The sequence below is a fragment of the Pseudophryne corroboree genome, chromosome 6 (assembly GCF_028390025.1).
Source record: "Pseudophryne corroboree isolate aPseCor3 chromosome 6, aPseCor3.hap2, whole genome shotgun sequence".
Taxonomy (NCBI): Eukaryota; Metazoa; Chordata; class Amphibia; order Anura; family Myobatrachidae; genus Pseudophryne; species Pseudophryne corroboree.
In genome coordinates this window covers 61150354-61167106 of record NC_086449.1, presented here as the reverse complement: position 1 = coordinate 61167106, position 16753 = coordinate 61150354, and the positions used below count along the sequence as shown (strand labels likewise).

Genomic DNA, 16753 nt, shown 5'->3' with positions numbered 1-16753 from the left:
AAATGCAACATCCTTGAAATATCAAAAAAATATTTGCACAACATTCACTATCAGATTACTTCAGAATGGACTACAATTGTTCAATTAAACAAATAAAAAAAAATAGATCCACATTTGCGAAAGAGCAAGCAGAGTATCTCTAATCGGTTTCGCTTCGTTTTCCTGGAAGCAAAAACAAACACAATGGTCCCCACAGTAAAAAATAAATAAATACATTGGCTCCATAGAAAGAATAAAACAAACACAATGGATCCCACAGTAAAAAAAAAAGACTGTTAGTGCCCAGCTTTGCCCGTGCATGTGCTGTGCCCCCACACATGTGCTCTGGTGGCCAATGGCAGCAGGTGTCTGAGTGCCCCATGCGATTGCACGGTTAGCCTGCCCCTAGATATAACCCTGTTGATAAGCTATCAGAATGTATCCCTTTCGGTACAGGTTCATACAGCACTCACTGCATGTTTCTGATGTTAATGTATTTGAGTATATAAAAGTATTATTGGGCAGATATCCTTCCTGTTTGTACTGTATTATAGAAGTACTTTTCATTTTTCAAGTAATAAACATATCTTACAAGATAGAGATCCTCTTTTCTTACGAGAAAGAGATCTTCTTTATTTACATGTAACATCTTCATGAGTGCACCTGAAAAAAACTAAGGGGGTATTCAATTGTTTGAAAAGTCAGTTGGGTGTCTGTTTTTTCCTATCTAATAGACAGAACCCAACCGACTTTTCAAACATTTGAATAACCCCCTAAAGCTTTTCCTGCAGGGTGGAAACCTATCAACACTACCCTTGCAGAAAATAAACAGAGCAAGGGAAGAAAAAATAAGAATTTACTTACCGATAATTCTATTTCTCGTAGTCCGTAGTGGATGCTGGGAACTCCGTAAGGACCATGGGGAATAGCGGCTCCGCAGGAGACTGGGCACAAAAGTAAAAGCTTTAGGACTAACTGGTGTGCACTGGCTCCTCCCCCTATGACCCTCCTCCAAGCCTCAGTTAGGATACTGTGCCCGGAGGAGCGTACACAATAAGGAAGGATTTTGAATCCCGGGTAAGACTCATACCAGCCACACCAATCACACCGTACAACCTGTGATCTGAACCCAGTTAACAGCATGATAACAGAGGAGCCTCTGAAAAGATGGCTCACAACAATAATAACCCGATTTTTGTAACAATAACTATGTACAAGTATTGCAGACAATCCGCACTTGGGATGGGCGCCCAGCACCCACTACGGACTACGAGAAATAGAATTATCGGTAAGTAAATTCTTATTTTCTCTGACGTCCTAGTGGATGCTGGGAACTCCGTAAGGACCATGGGGATTATACCAAAGCTCCCAAACGGGCGGGAGAGTGCGGATGACTCTGCAGCACCGAATGAGAGAACTCCAGGTCCTCCTCAGCCAGGGTATCAAATTTGTAGAATTTAGCAAACGTGTTTGCCCCTGACCAAGTAGCTGCTCGGCAAAGTTGTAAAGCCGAGACCCCTCGGGCAGCCGCCCAAGATGAGCCCACCTTCCTTGTGGAATGGGCTTTTACAGATTTTGGCTGTTGCAGGCCTGCCACAGAATGTGCAAGCTGAATTGTACTACAAATCCAACGAGCAATAGTCTGCTTAGAAGCAGGAGCACCCAGCTTGTTAGGTGCATACAGGATAAACAGCGAGTCAGATTTTCTGACTCCAGCCGTCCTGGAAACATATATTTTCAGGGCCCTGACTATGTCCAGCAACTTGGAGTCCTCCAAGTCCCTAGTAGCCGCAGGTACCACAATAGGCTGGTTCAAGTGAAACGCTGAAACCACCTTAGGGAGAAATTGAGGACGAGTCCTCAATTCTGCCCTGTCCGTATGAAAAATGAGGTAAGGGCTTTTATAGGATAAAGCCGCCAATTCTGAGACACGCCTGGCTGAAGCCAGGGCTAACAGCATTACCACTTTCCATGTGAGATATTTTAAGTCCACAGTGGTGAGTGGTTCAAACCAATGTGATTTTAGGAACCCCAAAACTACATTGAGATCCCAAGGTGCCACTGGAGGCACAAAAGGAGGCTGTATATGCAGTACCCCCTTGACAAACGTCTGAACTTCAGGAACTGAAGCCAGTTCTTTCTGGAAGAAAATTGACAGGGCCGAAATTTGAACCTTAATGGACCCTAATTTTAGGCCCATAGACAGTCCTGTTTGCAGGAAATGCAGGAAACGACCCAGTTGGAATTCCTCTGTAGGGGCCTTCCTGGCCTCACACCACGCAACATATTTACGCCAAATACGGTGATAATGTTGCACGGTTACATCCTTCCTGGCTTTGATCAGGGTAGGGATGACTTCATCCGGAATGCCTTTTTCCTTCAGGATCCGGCGTTCAACCGCCATGCCGTCAAACGCAGCCGCGGTAAGTCTTGGAACAGACAGGGTCCCTGCTGGAGCAGGTCCTTTCTTAGAGGTAGAGGCCACGGGTCCTCCGTGAGCATCTCTTGAAGTTTCGGGTACCAAGTCCTTCTTGGCCAATCCGGAGCCACGAGTATAGTTCTTACTCCTCTCCTTCTTATGATTCTCAGTACCTTGGGTATGAGAGGCAGAGGAGGGAACGCATACACTGACTGGTACACCCACGGTGTTACCAGAGCGTCCACCGCTATTGCCTGAGGGTCCCTTGACCTGGCGCAATATCTGTCTAGTTTTTTGTTGAGGCGGGACGCCATCATGTCCACCTTTGGTTTTTCCCAATGGTTCACAATCATGTGGAAGACTTCTGGGTGAAGTCCCCACTCCCCCGGGTGGAGGTCGTGTCTGCTGAGGAAGTCTGCTTCCCAGTTGTCCACTCCCGGAATGAACACTGCTGACAGTGCTATCACATGATTTTCCGCCCAGCGAAGAATCCTTGCAGCTTCTGCCATTGCACTCCTGCTTCTTGTGCCGCCCTGTCTGTTTACGTGGGCGACTGCCGTGATGTTGTCCGATTGGATCAACACCGGCTGACCCTGAAGCAGAGGCCTTGCTTGACTTAGGGCATTGTAAATGGCCCTTAGTTCCAGGATATTTATGTGAAATGACGTTTCCATGCTTGACCACAAGCCCTGGAAATTTCTTCCCTGTGTGACTGCTCCCCAGCCTCTCAGGCTGGCATCCGTGGTCACCAGGACCCAGTCCTGAATGCCGAATCTGCGGCCCTCTAGAAGATGAGCACTCTGCAACCACCACAGGAGAGACACCCTTGTCCTTGGAGACAGGGTTATCCGCTGATGCATCTGAAGATGCGATCCGGACCATTTGTCCAGCAGATCCCATTGAAAAGTTCTTGCGTGGAATCTGCCGAATGGAATCGCTTCGTAAGAAGCCACCATTTTTCCCAGGATCCTTGTGCATTGATGCACTGACACTTGGCCTGGTTTTAGGAGGTTCCTGACTAGCTCGGATAACTCCCTGGCTTTCTCCTCCGGGAGAAACACCTTTTTCTGGATTGTGTCCAGAATCATCCCTAGAAACAGCAGACGTGTTGTCGGAATCAGCTGCGATTTTGGAATATTTAGAATCCACCCGTGCTGTCGTAGTACTACTTGAGATAGTGCTACTCCGACTTCTAACTGTTCCCTGGATCTTGCCCTTATCAGGAGATCGTCCAAGTAAGGGATAATTAAGACGCCTTTTCTTCGAAGAAGAATCATCATTTCGGCCATTACCTTGGTAAAGACCCGGGGCGCCGTGGACAATCCAAACGGCAGCGTCTGAAACTGATAGTGACAGTTCTGTACCACAAACCTGAGGTACCCTTGGTGAGAAGGGCAAATTGGGACATGGAGGTAAGCATCCTTGATGTCCAGAGACACCATATAGTCCCCTTCTTCCAGGTTCGCTATCACTGCTCTGAGTGACTCCATCTTGAATTTGAACCTTTGTATGTAAGTGTTCAAGGATTTCAGATTTAAAATAGGTCTCACCGAGCCGTCCGGCTTCGGTACCACAAACAGCGTGGAATAATACCCCTTTCCCTGTTGTAGGAGGGGTACCTTGATTATCACCTGCTGGGAATACAGCTTGTGAATGGCTTCCAATACCGCCTCCCTGTCGGAGGGAGACGTTGGTAAAGCAGACTTCAGGAACCGGCGAGGGGGAGACGTCTCGAATTCCAATTTGTACCCCTGAGATACTACCTGCAGGATCCAGGGGTCCACTTGCGAGTGAGCCCACTGCGCACTGAATTTCTTGAGACGACCCCCCACCGTACATGAGTCCGCTTGTAAGGCCCCAGCGTCATGCTGAGGACTTGGCAGAAGCGGGGGAGGGCTTCTGTTCCTGGGAAGAGGCTGCCTGCTGCAGTCTTTTTCCCCTTCCTCTGCCCCGGGGCAGATATGAGTGGCCTTTTGCCCGCTTGCCCTTATGGGGACGAAAGGACTGAGCCTGAAAAGACGGTGTCTTTTTCTGCTGAGAGGTGACCTGGGGTAAAAAGGTGGATTTCCTAGCCGTTGCCGTGGCCACCAGGTCCGATAGACCGACCCCAAATAACTCCTCCCCTTTATACGGCAATACTTCCATATGCCGTTTGGAATCCGCATCACCTGACCACTGTCGCGTCCATAACCCTCTTCTGGCAGAAATGGACAGCGCACTTACTCTTGATGCCAGGGTGCAAATATCCCTCTGTGCATCTCGCATATATAGAAATGCATCCTTTAAATGCTCTATAGTCAATAATATACTGTCCCTGTCCAGGGTATCAATATTTTCAGTCAGGGAATCCGACCAAGCCACCCCGGCACTGCACATCCAGGCTGAGGCGATTGCTGGTCGCAGTATAATACCAGTATGTGTGTATATACTTTTTAGGATATTTTCCAGCTTCCTATCAGCTGGCTCCTTGAGGGCGGCCGTATCAGGAGACGGTAACGCCACTTGTTTTGATAAGCGTGTGAGCGCCTTATCTACCCTAGGGGGTGTTTCCCAACGCGCCCTAACCTCTGGCGGGAAAGGGTATAATGCCAATAATTTTTTAGAAATTAGCAGTTTTTTATCGGGGGAAACCCACGCTTCATCACACACCTCATTTAATTCATCTGATTCAGGAAAAACTACGGGTAGTTTTTTCACACCCCACATAATACCCTTTTTTGTGGTACTTGTAGTATCAGAAATGTTCAAAACCTCCTTCATTGCCGTGATCATGTAACGTGTGGCCCTACTGGAAAACACGTTTGTTTCCTCACCGTCGACACTGGAGTCAGTGTCCGTGTCTGGGTCTGTGTCGACCATCTGAGGTAACGGGCGCTTTAGAGCCCCTGACGGTGTTTGAGACGCCTGGACAGGTACTAACTGACTTGCCGGCTGTCTCATGTCGTCAACAGTCTTTTGTAAAGTGCTGACGCTATCACGTAATTCCTTCCATAGGACCATCCAGTCAGGTGTCGACTCCCTAGGGGGTGACATCACTATTACAGGCAATTGCTCCGCCTCCATACCATTTTCCTCCTCATACATGTCGACACAAACGTACCGACACACAGCACACACACAGGGAATGCTCTGATAGAGGACAGGACCCCACTAGCCCTTTGGGGAGACAGAGGGAGAGTTTGCCAGCACACACCAGAGCGCTATATATATATATATATACAGGGATAACCTTATATAAGTGTTTTTCCCCTTATAGCTGCTGTATTTGATTATCTGCCAATTAGTGCCCCCCCTCTCTTGTTTTACCCTGTTTCTGTAGTGCAGGACTGCAGGGGAGAGTCAGGGAGACGTCCTTCCAGCGGAGCTGTGAGGGAAAATGGCGCTTGTGTGCTGAGGAGATAGGCTCCGCCCCCTTCTCGGCGGCCTTTCTCCCGCTTTTATATGGAAAAACAGGCAGGAGTTAAATGCATCCATATAGCCCAGGAGCTATATGTGATGCATTTTTTGCCCTCTTAGGTGTTTTTATTGCGTCTCAGGGCGCCCCCCCCCCCAGCGCCCTGTACCCTCAGTGACCGGAGTGTGAAGTGTGCTGAGAGCAATGGCGCACAGCTGCGGTGCTGTGCGCTACCTTATTGAAGACAGGACGTCTTCTGCCGCCGATTTTCCGGACCTCTTCTGCTCTTCTGGCTCTGTAAGGGGGCCGGCGGCGCGGCTCTGGGACCCATCCATGGCTGGGCCTGTGATCGTCCCTCTGGAGCTAATGTCCAGTAGCCTAAGAAGCCCAATCCACTCTGCACGCAGGTGAGTTCGCTTCTTCTCCCCTTAGTCCCTCGATGCAGTGAGCCTGTTGCCAGCAGGACTCACTGAAAATAAAAAACCTAATTTAAACTTTTACTCTAAGCAGCTCAGGAGAGCCACCTAGATTGCACCCTTCTCGTTCGGGCACAAAAATCTAACTGAGGCTTGGAGGAGGGTCATAGGGGGAGGAGCCAGTGCACACCAGTTAGTCCTAAAGCTTTTACTTTTGTGCCCAGTCTCCTGCGGAGCCGCTATTCCCCATGGTCCTTACGGAGTTCCCAGCATCCACTAGGACGTCAGAGAAAAAAAAACTTTTATGAGCAGGAATCTCATCTTCATCGGATGAGTAGAAATCAACATTTATATTACGAATTATAGAAAAAGAAAGGCTTTGTCCATCCAAGATCCTCGTATATTTCCTGTGTTTTATAAATGTATGCTTGCTGTATTTTGAATTATTTTTTCTGTAGCGCCAAGTCCTGCTATTGTTTGTATTGTAACTTACAGTCCTGCCTTATTACTGCTTTAAATCTACGGGAATCAATTGAATCACTCTTCTGCCTGCAACTGGCAACTATTCAATAAGGGCCAACATGTTTTTATGGTAAGTCATCTGTGAGATGTTCATAAAATATTTACACAATTTCACCATTTTAATGAAATGTAATTTGGGAATCTTCCACTAAGAAGCAGACAGTAGCCAAAGAGGGAGAGTTTCTGTAATGCAAGAGTTACGTACTTGTGTTGATCCATAAATCTCTCCATGGAATCTCTGCTCTGTTAGCCATTGGGCTAATGGTCCAGCCTGCTTTAACTGCTTTAACTTCACAAGTGTGAGGAGCGCATAGGATGTAGCCTCCAGGGATAAGTGGTGGGAGCCTGACTCCTCCCAATGATTATTCCCTTGATAAAAAAATAGAATGTAGGAAGAGATGTCAGGACAAATCATGCAAAATAACATACATAAACAATGAGCCACTGGCAGGGAATCTGCACAAAGCATAGTAAAAGTAACACTTTTTAAAAATTGCTCTTAATAAAGTCTGTGTAAGCAGCACAATATAGCAAAACAAAAATAATGTAAGAGATCCACATGAAATCTTTACATTTTTGCCAAAAAAATTTGGTATAGTAAATGTAAATTTGAGGCTTACTACGACATTTTCTTACCGAATGTACATTACAAAAAATGTGGTGTTCGGGATCCTTACACTGCTCAGTGTGCAGAATAGATGCCGGGATCCCGACACAGATCGGTGTTCCCGGACTGTGGAGGGGTAAGATGCGTGAAGTTAGATTTAAGGGTATATTCAATAAGTATCGGAAGCTGCCATCTTGTCGGAAAGCTGGCAGTTTCCGACAGATTTAGGACAGAAAGGGTTCCGACCTATTCAATAGGGGGCCGTTTTTTCTGACAAGTCGGGAATTCCCGACTTATCGGAAACCGCGTGGATTGTCGGATTAGCCGCGGATACACGAGTTCCGCTGACAAATCCGACAAGTTTTGGCACTGGTTCCAACAATGGAGGTCATTCCGAGTTGTTCGCTCGCAAGGCGATTTTAGCAGAGTTGCTCACGCTAAGCCGCCGCCTACTGGGAGTGAATCTTAGCATCTTAAAATTGCCAACGAAAGATTCGCAATATTGCGATTACACACTTCTTAGCAGTTTCTGAGTAGCTTCAGACTTACTCGGCATCTGCGATCAGTGCAGTGCTTGTCGTTCCTGGTTTGACGTCACAAACACACCCAGCGTTCGCCCAGACACTCCTCCGTTTCTCCAGCCACTCCCGCATTTTTTCCGGAAACGGTAGCATTTTTTCCCACACGCCCATAAAACGGCCTGTTTCCGCCCAGTAACACCCATTTCCTGTCAATCACACTACGATCGCCGGAGCGAAGAAAAAGCCGTGAGTAAAAATACTACCTTCATAGCAAAATTACTTGGCGCAGTCGCAGTGCGGACATTGCGCATGCGCACTAAGCGGAAAATTGCTGCGATAAGAAATTTAACGAGCGAACGACTCGGAATGAGGGCCAATGTCAATCCGACTTTTTTTAAAGTCGGATTGACATTGTCGGAACTGGGGAGATGAGACAGGGGAGCGGGGACCATGTGAGGAGAGGAGTGGGGACGGGTGACTAGTGGCAGCAGCACGGCAGTGGCAGTAGCAGCCTGGACGGACACTGGTACTCAGCATAGAGGACCCGGCCGCCGGACGTGACAGCACGGGGTTTGAGCGGCTTCTACCTCCCCAGGTACTTGTGAGACTTGTTGGGAGCAGCCAAATCTGACAGATATTTGGCAGCTCATTGAATACTGACCTGTCGGGTCCTTTCTGTCGGAAAGGATCCGACAGGAATTGAATACACCCCTTAGGCTGCAAAGGGGAGGGTTAGGTTGAGACTGCAAGGGGGGGGGGGGGGCGTTTACGGTCGGGCTCTGCTGGGAGGGAGGGTTAGGGTTAAGCTCTGCAGGGTGGGAGGGTTAGTTTTAGGCTGCCGGGGGGTTAAGGTTAGGCACCAACAAGGGGGGTGGGGGGGGGGGGGTTAGGGTTAGGCTGCAGGGGGGAGGGTTAGGGTCAGGCTGCTGGTAAGGTGCTGGTAAGGAGGGTTAGGGAGGTTATGGATTAGGGGTAGCATACGTACCTTCTTGCTGTCAGGATCCTGAACATCAGGATGCAGCTGATGCACTGGCATATGTATTATGTGTGCTGTGTTCCGAGGGAGCCCGCACCGCAAACCCTGCACCATTATTTTTAATACTTACCATTTGGGGTCCCGCGGCACAGCAGCAGCGCTGCAGGAATCAATGGGAAAAAGGTGCATCGCCATTTTCCCGGTGTTTTGAGCATGCGCAGTAAGAGAATCGAAAATCACAGGGAAAATGGCAGGAGGGACCCAGACTGAGCCTACACACCGGCCTCCTCCTCTCTAGAAACACCCCTGCGCTGTCGGTATTCTGACTGGCGGCATCCCAAGCACCAGGATGCCAATACCATCCCAAAAAATGCTAGCAAGGAAAAGTGCATTTACAGTAAATAAAAATGTTGCAATGGGAGGATCACAACATTGTGTCAAGCTAAAATATAAAATCTATAAAATAATGACAGAAGGTCTGTCCCATAACTGGTATGCGCACGCAGTGGGAGCCAGGGCACAATACCCCAACTGCTCTCACTGTGGGGTCAATTGACTAAAGTTTCTAAAATTGAAAAGAGGTGATGTTGCCAAAGCAACCAATCAGATTCTGTCTATAACTTTTTAGAATGCAATATAGATACTGTATGATAGACATGTTAATTCACAAGGGAGAGGAGACACATGTCATTTCAGATATAGGCAGGGATCGGAATTAGCCATATTGGAAATATCCATATAAATCTTATCCATGTTATTTCCCTGTAGTCTTCTCCACCTCTTCCTTCCTTAGGGCAGGATGTACAGATGGAGCCATCTTTATCTTGCCCTTTAATAGGATTAATTGAGGCAGGGCAGTCAGACTTAATCCTCCGATGTATTGTTCTCTCTGTACTGTATTGCAGCTGAGAACAATAGATGAAGGTCTTATGCTAATAAACCATGGTGTGCCTAGGCGCAGCAGAGAAGCCAAGATAACCGTGGCTCCATCTGTACTAACCTCCCCCGCCGCATTCTTTGGCTTTTCTCAGCACTCCTTGTCATTTCCTCGTGGCTACTGGTCTTCACTCCACTGCCCAGCGCTACCCGTTGCTCCCCCACGCTCCCCATATTCATTCTGCTCTCTCTGCCATCCGCATCATCACCGCTGCGGCCGCTGAGTCCTCCGCTCTCAGGGTTCAGTATCTGGCGTACCACAAGCCAGTGTGCGCCGGCCAGGAAGCTGTGACACATGCGCAACTGCCAGGGGGTGCGCAATGCCGACCAAGCTCTACGGAGAGCGGAGGACTCAGTGGCCGCGGCGGTGATGATGTGGATCAGATGGCAGAGAGAGGAGAATGAAGACGGGGAGCGTGGGGGGAGCAACGGGGAGCGGAGCGGAGACCAGTAGCCGCAAAGATATGACAAGGAGCGCTGAGAAAAGTCAAAGAATGCGGCGGGGGAGTTTAGTACATCCCGCCCTTAATCTGTCGGCCTTCCTCTCCTCCACTTCCCTTTTCCTCCTCTCCCGTTCTTCTACTTTCATAATGTTTTTCCCTTCTAGGAATGGGTTTATGGGACCAACCCTATTTAGGTCGACACTCAGTAGGTCGACCACTATTGATCGACAGGCACTTGGTCGACACCCGGAAAAGGTCAACGTGGTTATCAGGTCGACTTGGAAAAGGTCGACATGGAAAAAAGTCAACATAAGGTTTTTTTTGGGGGGTGTCGTTTTCTTCGGAAAGTGACCGGGAAGCCCAATTAGTGCACTGTGTCCCCTCTCGCCATGCTTCAGCCAAGGTGCCTCTCTCCACTACCACCGCACTCGGCACAGGTTACTGTTTCCAATCGTAGTCCACGTGGTTTGTCAAGTATGAAAAAGATAAAAAAACGATGAAAAACTCATGTCGACCTTTTCATGTGTCGACCTTTGCCATAGTAACATAGTATCTAAGGTTGAAAAAAGACAATTTGTCCATCGTGTTCAAACCTGTTTGTGGTCTCCTATGCAGTTTTATTTTAGGACTAGTTATATTAACTATAATGCTTGTCTAGCACTATATACCTGAATATCTTTATCCAATAGGAATTTATCTAACCCATTCTTAAAGGTGTTAACTGAGTCCGCCATTACTACTCTCTCAGGCAGGGAATTCCGAACACGTATTGTCCTTACTGTGAAAAAACCTTTTCGCCTCATTGTGCGGAAACTCCTCTCCTCTAACCTAAGCGAGTGTCCACATGTCCTCTGTGCTGATCTTATTAAAAACAGGTCACTTGCAAGTTCTGTGTATTGTCCCCTTATATATTTGTTGCTGTTGATCATGTCCCCTCTTAGTCTCCTCTTTTCCAGTGTAAACATGCCTAGCCTTGCAAGCCTTTCCTCGTATTCCAGCGTCTCCATGGCCTTAATTAGTTTGGTCGCCCGCCTTTGAACCTTTTCTAGCTCCAGGATATTCTTTTTGTAGTATGGTGCCCAAAATTGTGCACAGTATTCAAGATGTGGCCTCACTAGTGATTTATATTATGGGAGTATAACACTCTCGTCCCTTGCATCAATTCCCCATTTATGCATCTTTTTCCAGTACAGAATCCCCTAATATTACTCCATTTAGTATGTTAGTGTTATTTTTGGTCTTGCTACCACAGTGCATTACCTTACCCTTGTCTGTATTGAATCTCATTCTCCATTTTGCTGCCCATGCTTCTAGTTTAACTAAGTCGTTCTGAAGAGACTCAGCATCTCCCTCTGTATTTATAACCTTACACAACTTGGTATTGTCAGCAAAAATTGACACCATGCTCTCTAGACCTACTGTTAGGTCATTAATGGAGATGTTGAACAATAGTAGTCCAAGTACAGACCCTTGTGGCACACCCCTTAGCACTTCAGTCCAATTTGAAAATGATCCATTAACCACAACGCGCTGCTCCCTATTATCCAACCAATTTCTGACCCAAGTGCATATTGTGCTCCCTAGCCCTATTTCTTGAATCTTATAGATAAGTCGCATGTGTGGAACTGTGTCGAAAGCTTTGGCAAAGTCTAAAAAAATTACATCCACCTCCTTACCCTGTCAAGGTTCGCACTTATTTTTTTATAAAAGCAAAGTAAGTTGGTTTGACATGATCTGTCCTTCACAATCCATGTTGGTTCCTTTTAATGACCTTATTGGCTTCAATGAACTTCTGTATACTATCCCTTAGAATACCTTCCAATACTTTCCCAACTATAGATGTAAAACTAACTGGTCTATAGTTACCCGGTACAGCTTTGCTCCCCTTTTTGAATATCGGCACTACCTCTGCTATACGCCAGTCTTTGGGAACCATACCTGATTTAACTGAATCCATGAAGATCAAAAATAGTGGTCTTGCTAGTTCGGCGTACAGCTCCTTGGGTGAATTCCATCGGGACCAGGCGACTTATTAATCTTTAAATTTTTTAATAGGTCACAGACTACCTCCTCACTAAAATAAGCATTTAGCGGTGGGACATTATCTTTGTTGAGATTGTGTGTTAGACCCTGCATTTGGTCCTCTCTGGTAAATACCGTTGAAAAAAACTCATTTAGTTTGTTCGCTATGTCATTATCATTTTTGATTAAGACTCCCAACTTGTCTTTTAAAGGGCCTATACTCTCCTTCTTTAATCTCTTGCTGTTGATGTATTTAAAACATTTTTGGGGATTTGCTTTGCTTTCCTTTGCCACTAGTTTTTCAATTTCTACTTTAGCCGCTCTTATTCCTTTTTTGCATATTTTGTTACAATCCCTATAGTCCGAATCCCACTCAGATTTGTATTTTTTAAATGCTCATCTTTTTTTGTCCATTAGTTTCTTTATATTTTTGTTAAGCCACATTGGTTTGGGATTTTTTTTCTTTTTTTGCTGCTGGTGGGAATAAATTTGCGAATATTTTTAACTAGCAGTGATTTTAATACATCCCATTTCTCTGTAGTATTCATGTCGACCTAATGCATGCCGACCAATAGTGGCATGCATTAGGTTGGCTTAAAGACCATATTCCCCGGGGGGCGTGGCCACGGCAGCAAGGGACTAGGCAGCAGGATCGAGGAGCTCCCTGGAAAAAGATCCTGAATCAATCCTGGGGCTCTATACTGCGGTCTTCCCTGGTCCCCCCTCTTGCCTATCAGTACTGGGGAGGCAGCGGGCACAGTTACTACCCGAAACGAGCACTCCCGGCCCGCGCCAGCGGCCGCCCGGACTTCGGGCCTAGGCCGCAACTCAATCCCCGGCCTCAGTTTTGGAGCTCTGCCGGGCGCGTGTGCGCGTGTGCGCGCGTGCGCGCGATCCCGCGCCGGAGGCGGACACAGCGGCTGGCGGCTCCTGAGGACAGCGACACCTCACTCCTGCACCCCCAGGGCTCCACACAGGAAAAAGTCAGCTCCCCTGAAGGCTGGTGCAGGGTGAGAGGAGGGAATGATAAATGTGCTGGGCGGCCATCTTGCTTGTAGCTTCCTCCCTCCCTCCCTCCTTACAGCAGGGTGCAGTGAGTGTGAGATCGTGCTGGGCTGGAGGAGCTTGGACTGGCCCTAGCTGCCCTGCTCCTGCCTTTATCCTTGGAACACCACATATTGGATTTACATTTATATTTATATACCACTGAATTCACCTGGTTCCCCCCTTCTCCCACTGGCCTGGCAGCTGGCTCTCCCAGTGCCCGGCAGCTGCTGATACTGCATTTACCACCCTACTGCTATACCTCTTGACACTGAATATCGAGACTCTGAGCTGTGCTGGGCATTGATACGATGGTGAGGGGTGGCCAGAGCGCTGCCGCTGCTAAATTGGAGAAGTTTGCACGACAGCCTGCAACCCAGTCGACGCAGCCATCACCTAAGACCTCCCCCCCTGCCAGAATGGATCCCTCGGCCGGGGCCGACTCGGGGGCGAATACACAGCCACCCGCTCCCTCCATCCAGCAGGTCCTGGAGGCTATAGCGGCCAGCGAACAACGTCTGTCGGACAAAATGGAGAAGGTACAGTGTGATCTATCATTGATGCGGCAGGACGTCCAGCGAATACGGGAGAGAGTGGGCGAAACCGAGACAAGGGTCTCCAACTTGGAGGACCTCAGTGGCCCTCTACAGAGATCGGTGTCTGCAGTCACACAGCAAGTCGCGACAATGCAAACTAAACTCCTGGACATGGAGGGCAGACTCCGCAGAAACAATGTGAGATTCGTGGGCCTCCCCGAAAAGGAGGAGGGGGCAAACCCTGAAGATTTCCTGGAGTCCTGGCTAAAAGAGGCATATGGAGCGGAATCCTTCACCTCCCAGTTCGCAGTGGAGTGGGCTCACCGGGTGCCCTTCCGGCCTCTACCCCCAGGCGCCCCGCCACGAACTTTTATTGCAAAGTTCCTGCACTACAAGGATCGGGACTCTGTCCTGCGCCTGGGCCGTGTGAAGGGCCCCCTACTCCGGAATGGAATCAGGGTGTCGGCATTTCCGGACTTCGCAGCGGACGTTCAAAAAGACCGGGCCCAGTTTCTTCCCATCAAAAGATGTCTTCGAGACTTGAATCTGCCCTACTCGATGCTGTTCCCCTCCAGGCTCCGCGTGGTGGCGGACGGGGAGACAAAGTTCTTCGGCTCGCCGAGGGAGGCAGCGTCCTGGCTGGACAGGTATGCTCCGGGGGACCGCCAGCTGGCTCCAGACTGACACCGGGTCGCCCTCCTATATGGGCCAACACTCCGCAAGTATAAGTCCAGGGAGCTTCCTCTAGCTTAATGGTTCTGGACTTTGCTGAGAAGTGACATTAACGTACAAAAGGGTTTTTGTATTGGGGTTGATTTGATCTGTACACCTGGTACAGTGTTGCCGTAGGCTTTGGGATCTCCAAGGTTAGAGTTTAGTTAGGGATATGGGTATACCACAGTTCGGGGAGGTATACGGGGTGGGGGGAAGTTTGGGGGCCGCCGTTGGCCTCTCAGCAGTTATTATGTTGCTCGTTTTGAATTTAAGAAGCCTATATGCTTGTCACTTGGAGGGTGTGGTGGGCTTGCACTGTTTTATGGGGTCCGGCTCGGGGCTCGGGGCCTGCGGGCGACATGATTATAGGTGCGAAACACCGGTTGGACGGGTGGTTGCTAAAAGAGCTGCGTCCCTGTTGATACTTAGACGGACATGCCTCCCTTGAAATTTCTGGCGTGGAATGTCCGGGGCATCAACAACAAAGTTAAACGTTCCCTAGTATTTAAAATGATCAAGAAATATGGCCCGGATATCATTTGCTTGAGTGAAACTCACTTGGAGGGGAATAGGCTGTTATCGCTCCGCAGGCCTTGGGTGGGGTGGGCGTATCATTCCTCACACTCCTCTTATTCCCGAGGGGTGTCGGTGATGATAAGGAGGACTGTACAGTTCGAGTTGATCAGGGTAAACACAGATCCTTATGGTAGATACGTATTTCTAGAGTGCAAACTGTTTTCACGAAATTTTTTCCTATTGTCTGTGTATGTTCCTCCCCCATTCTCCTACGATGTCCTGCAAAAGGCTGCCTCATTCGTTGCCTCCTCCCCCCATACTCCTGTCATCTGCCTGGGAGACTTCAACGCTGTGTTGGATGCCTCTTTGGACAGATGGAGGACTCCTTCGAGACAGGGAGCGGGGGGCGACTTGATTCCTCCCAAATCTAAATTTGCAGAATTTCTAGACAGTATGCAGTGGGTAGATGTCTGGAGGGTTCGAAATCCTACCCTACGGCAATACTCCTGTTATTCGAGTACACACGGCTCCTTTTCCAGAATCGACCTGGCCCTGGTCTCGCCTGAGCTTGTGCCTGGCGTGATGGACGCTCATTACGAGGCACGAGGGGTATCTGATCATTCACCCCTGGTGCTGTCACTGGTAGGGGACTGTCAGAAGGGACAATCATATTGGAGGCTGCATCCATCCTGGCTTGCCCAGCTGGGCGAATGCCCAGAATTAGCGCCCACATGGGAGGGATTTTTCGCGGATAACGCAGATACGGCCCCGGCTCCGGTAGTTTGGGATGCATTCAAGGCGTATATGCGAGGTACCTTAATTGGCAAAATTGCTGCCTGCAAGGTGGCTCGCAGGGCGACAGAAAGACAGCTTGAGACCGAGTGCAGGGACCTGGAGACACGCTACCTAACTGAGGGCACCCCTGCGCTGAAGGCCCGCTGGCAGACGGCTCAGGGGGCCTGGCTGGCTCACCTCTCAGACAAAAATGCACGCTCCCTCCTGTTCAGGGCCAATAATATATACATGCAGGCGGACAGACCAGGTAGCTTGTTGGCCCACCTGGTGCACTACGACAGGCCTGGGACCACGATAGCGCAGCTGCTCGGCGCCGACGGCTCCATTACAGATAACACCCCCGACATTGCACAGCTACTCCTCTGTTATTTTAGGGAGGTATACAACAGCCGACTGACATGCTCCGGGGAGGAGCTAGACCTCTACCTGACAAATATCCCCCTTTCTAAACTTTCCCCTGAGGATAGGGACGCCCTGGATGCGCCTCTGACCTTGGAGGAGGTGATGTCGGCGATCGAGGCGGCTCCTAGTGGTAAATCCCCGGGTAGTGACGGTATTCCCACGGAACTATATAAACAGTACATTAAGTTCTTTGGACCTCAACTACTAGACATGTATGTTAACATATATGCCGCTGACTGCCTTCCTCCCTCAATGTCCGAGGCTATTTTAATAATGCTTCCAAAACCTGGTAAGGACCCTAAACTCTTGGAGTCATACAGGCCGATTTTCCTTATTCCCACAGACGCTAAGATCCTAGCGAAAATTCTTGCGGTCCGTATAAACACGGTGATTGAATCCATAATCCACCCCGATCAAACCGGCTTCATGCCCGGGAAATCCACGTCCATTAATTTGCGCAGGCTGTACACTATTTTGCAGGCTCCTCATGATTTCCCTTCAGACGAGGTCG

The 16753-nt window shown here is 48.8% G+C and overlaps 1 protein-coding gene across 1 annotated transcript in view; it reads right to left on the bottom strand.

Annotated features, from left to right (window-relative positions):
* LOC134936131 (complement C3-like) overlaps positions 1–16753 on the bottom strand; it is a 275194-nt gene that overhangs the window by 68491 nt on the left and 189950 nt on the right. Inside the window, exon 17 of the mRNA XM_063931048.1 lies at positions 6936–7099. Within this exon, the coding sequence (XP_063787118.1) occupies positions 6936–7099 (164 nt within the window). The remainder of the gene's footprint in view (positions 1–6935; positions 7100–16753) is intronic.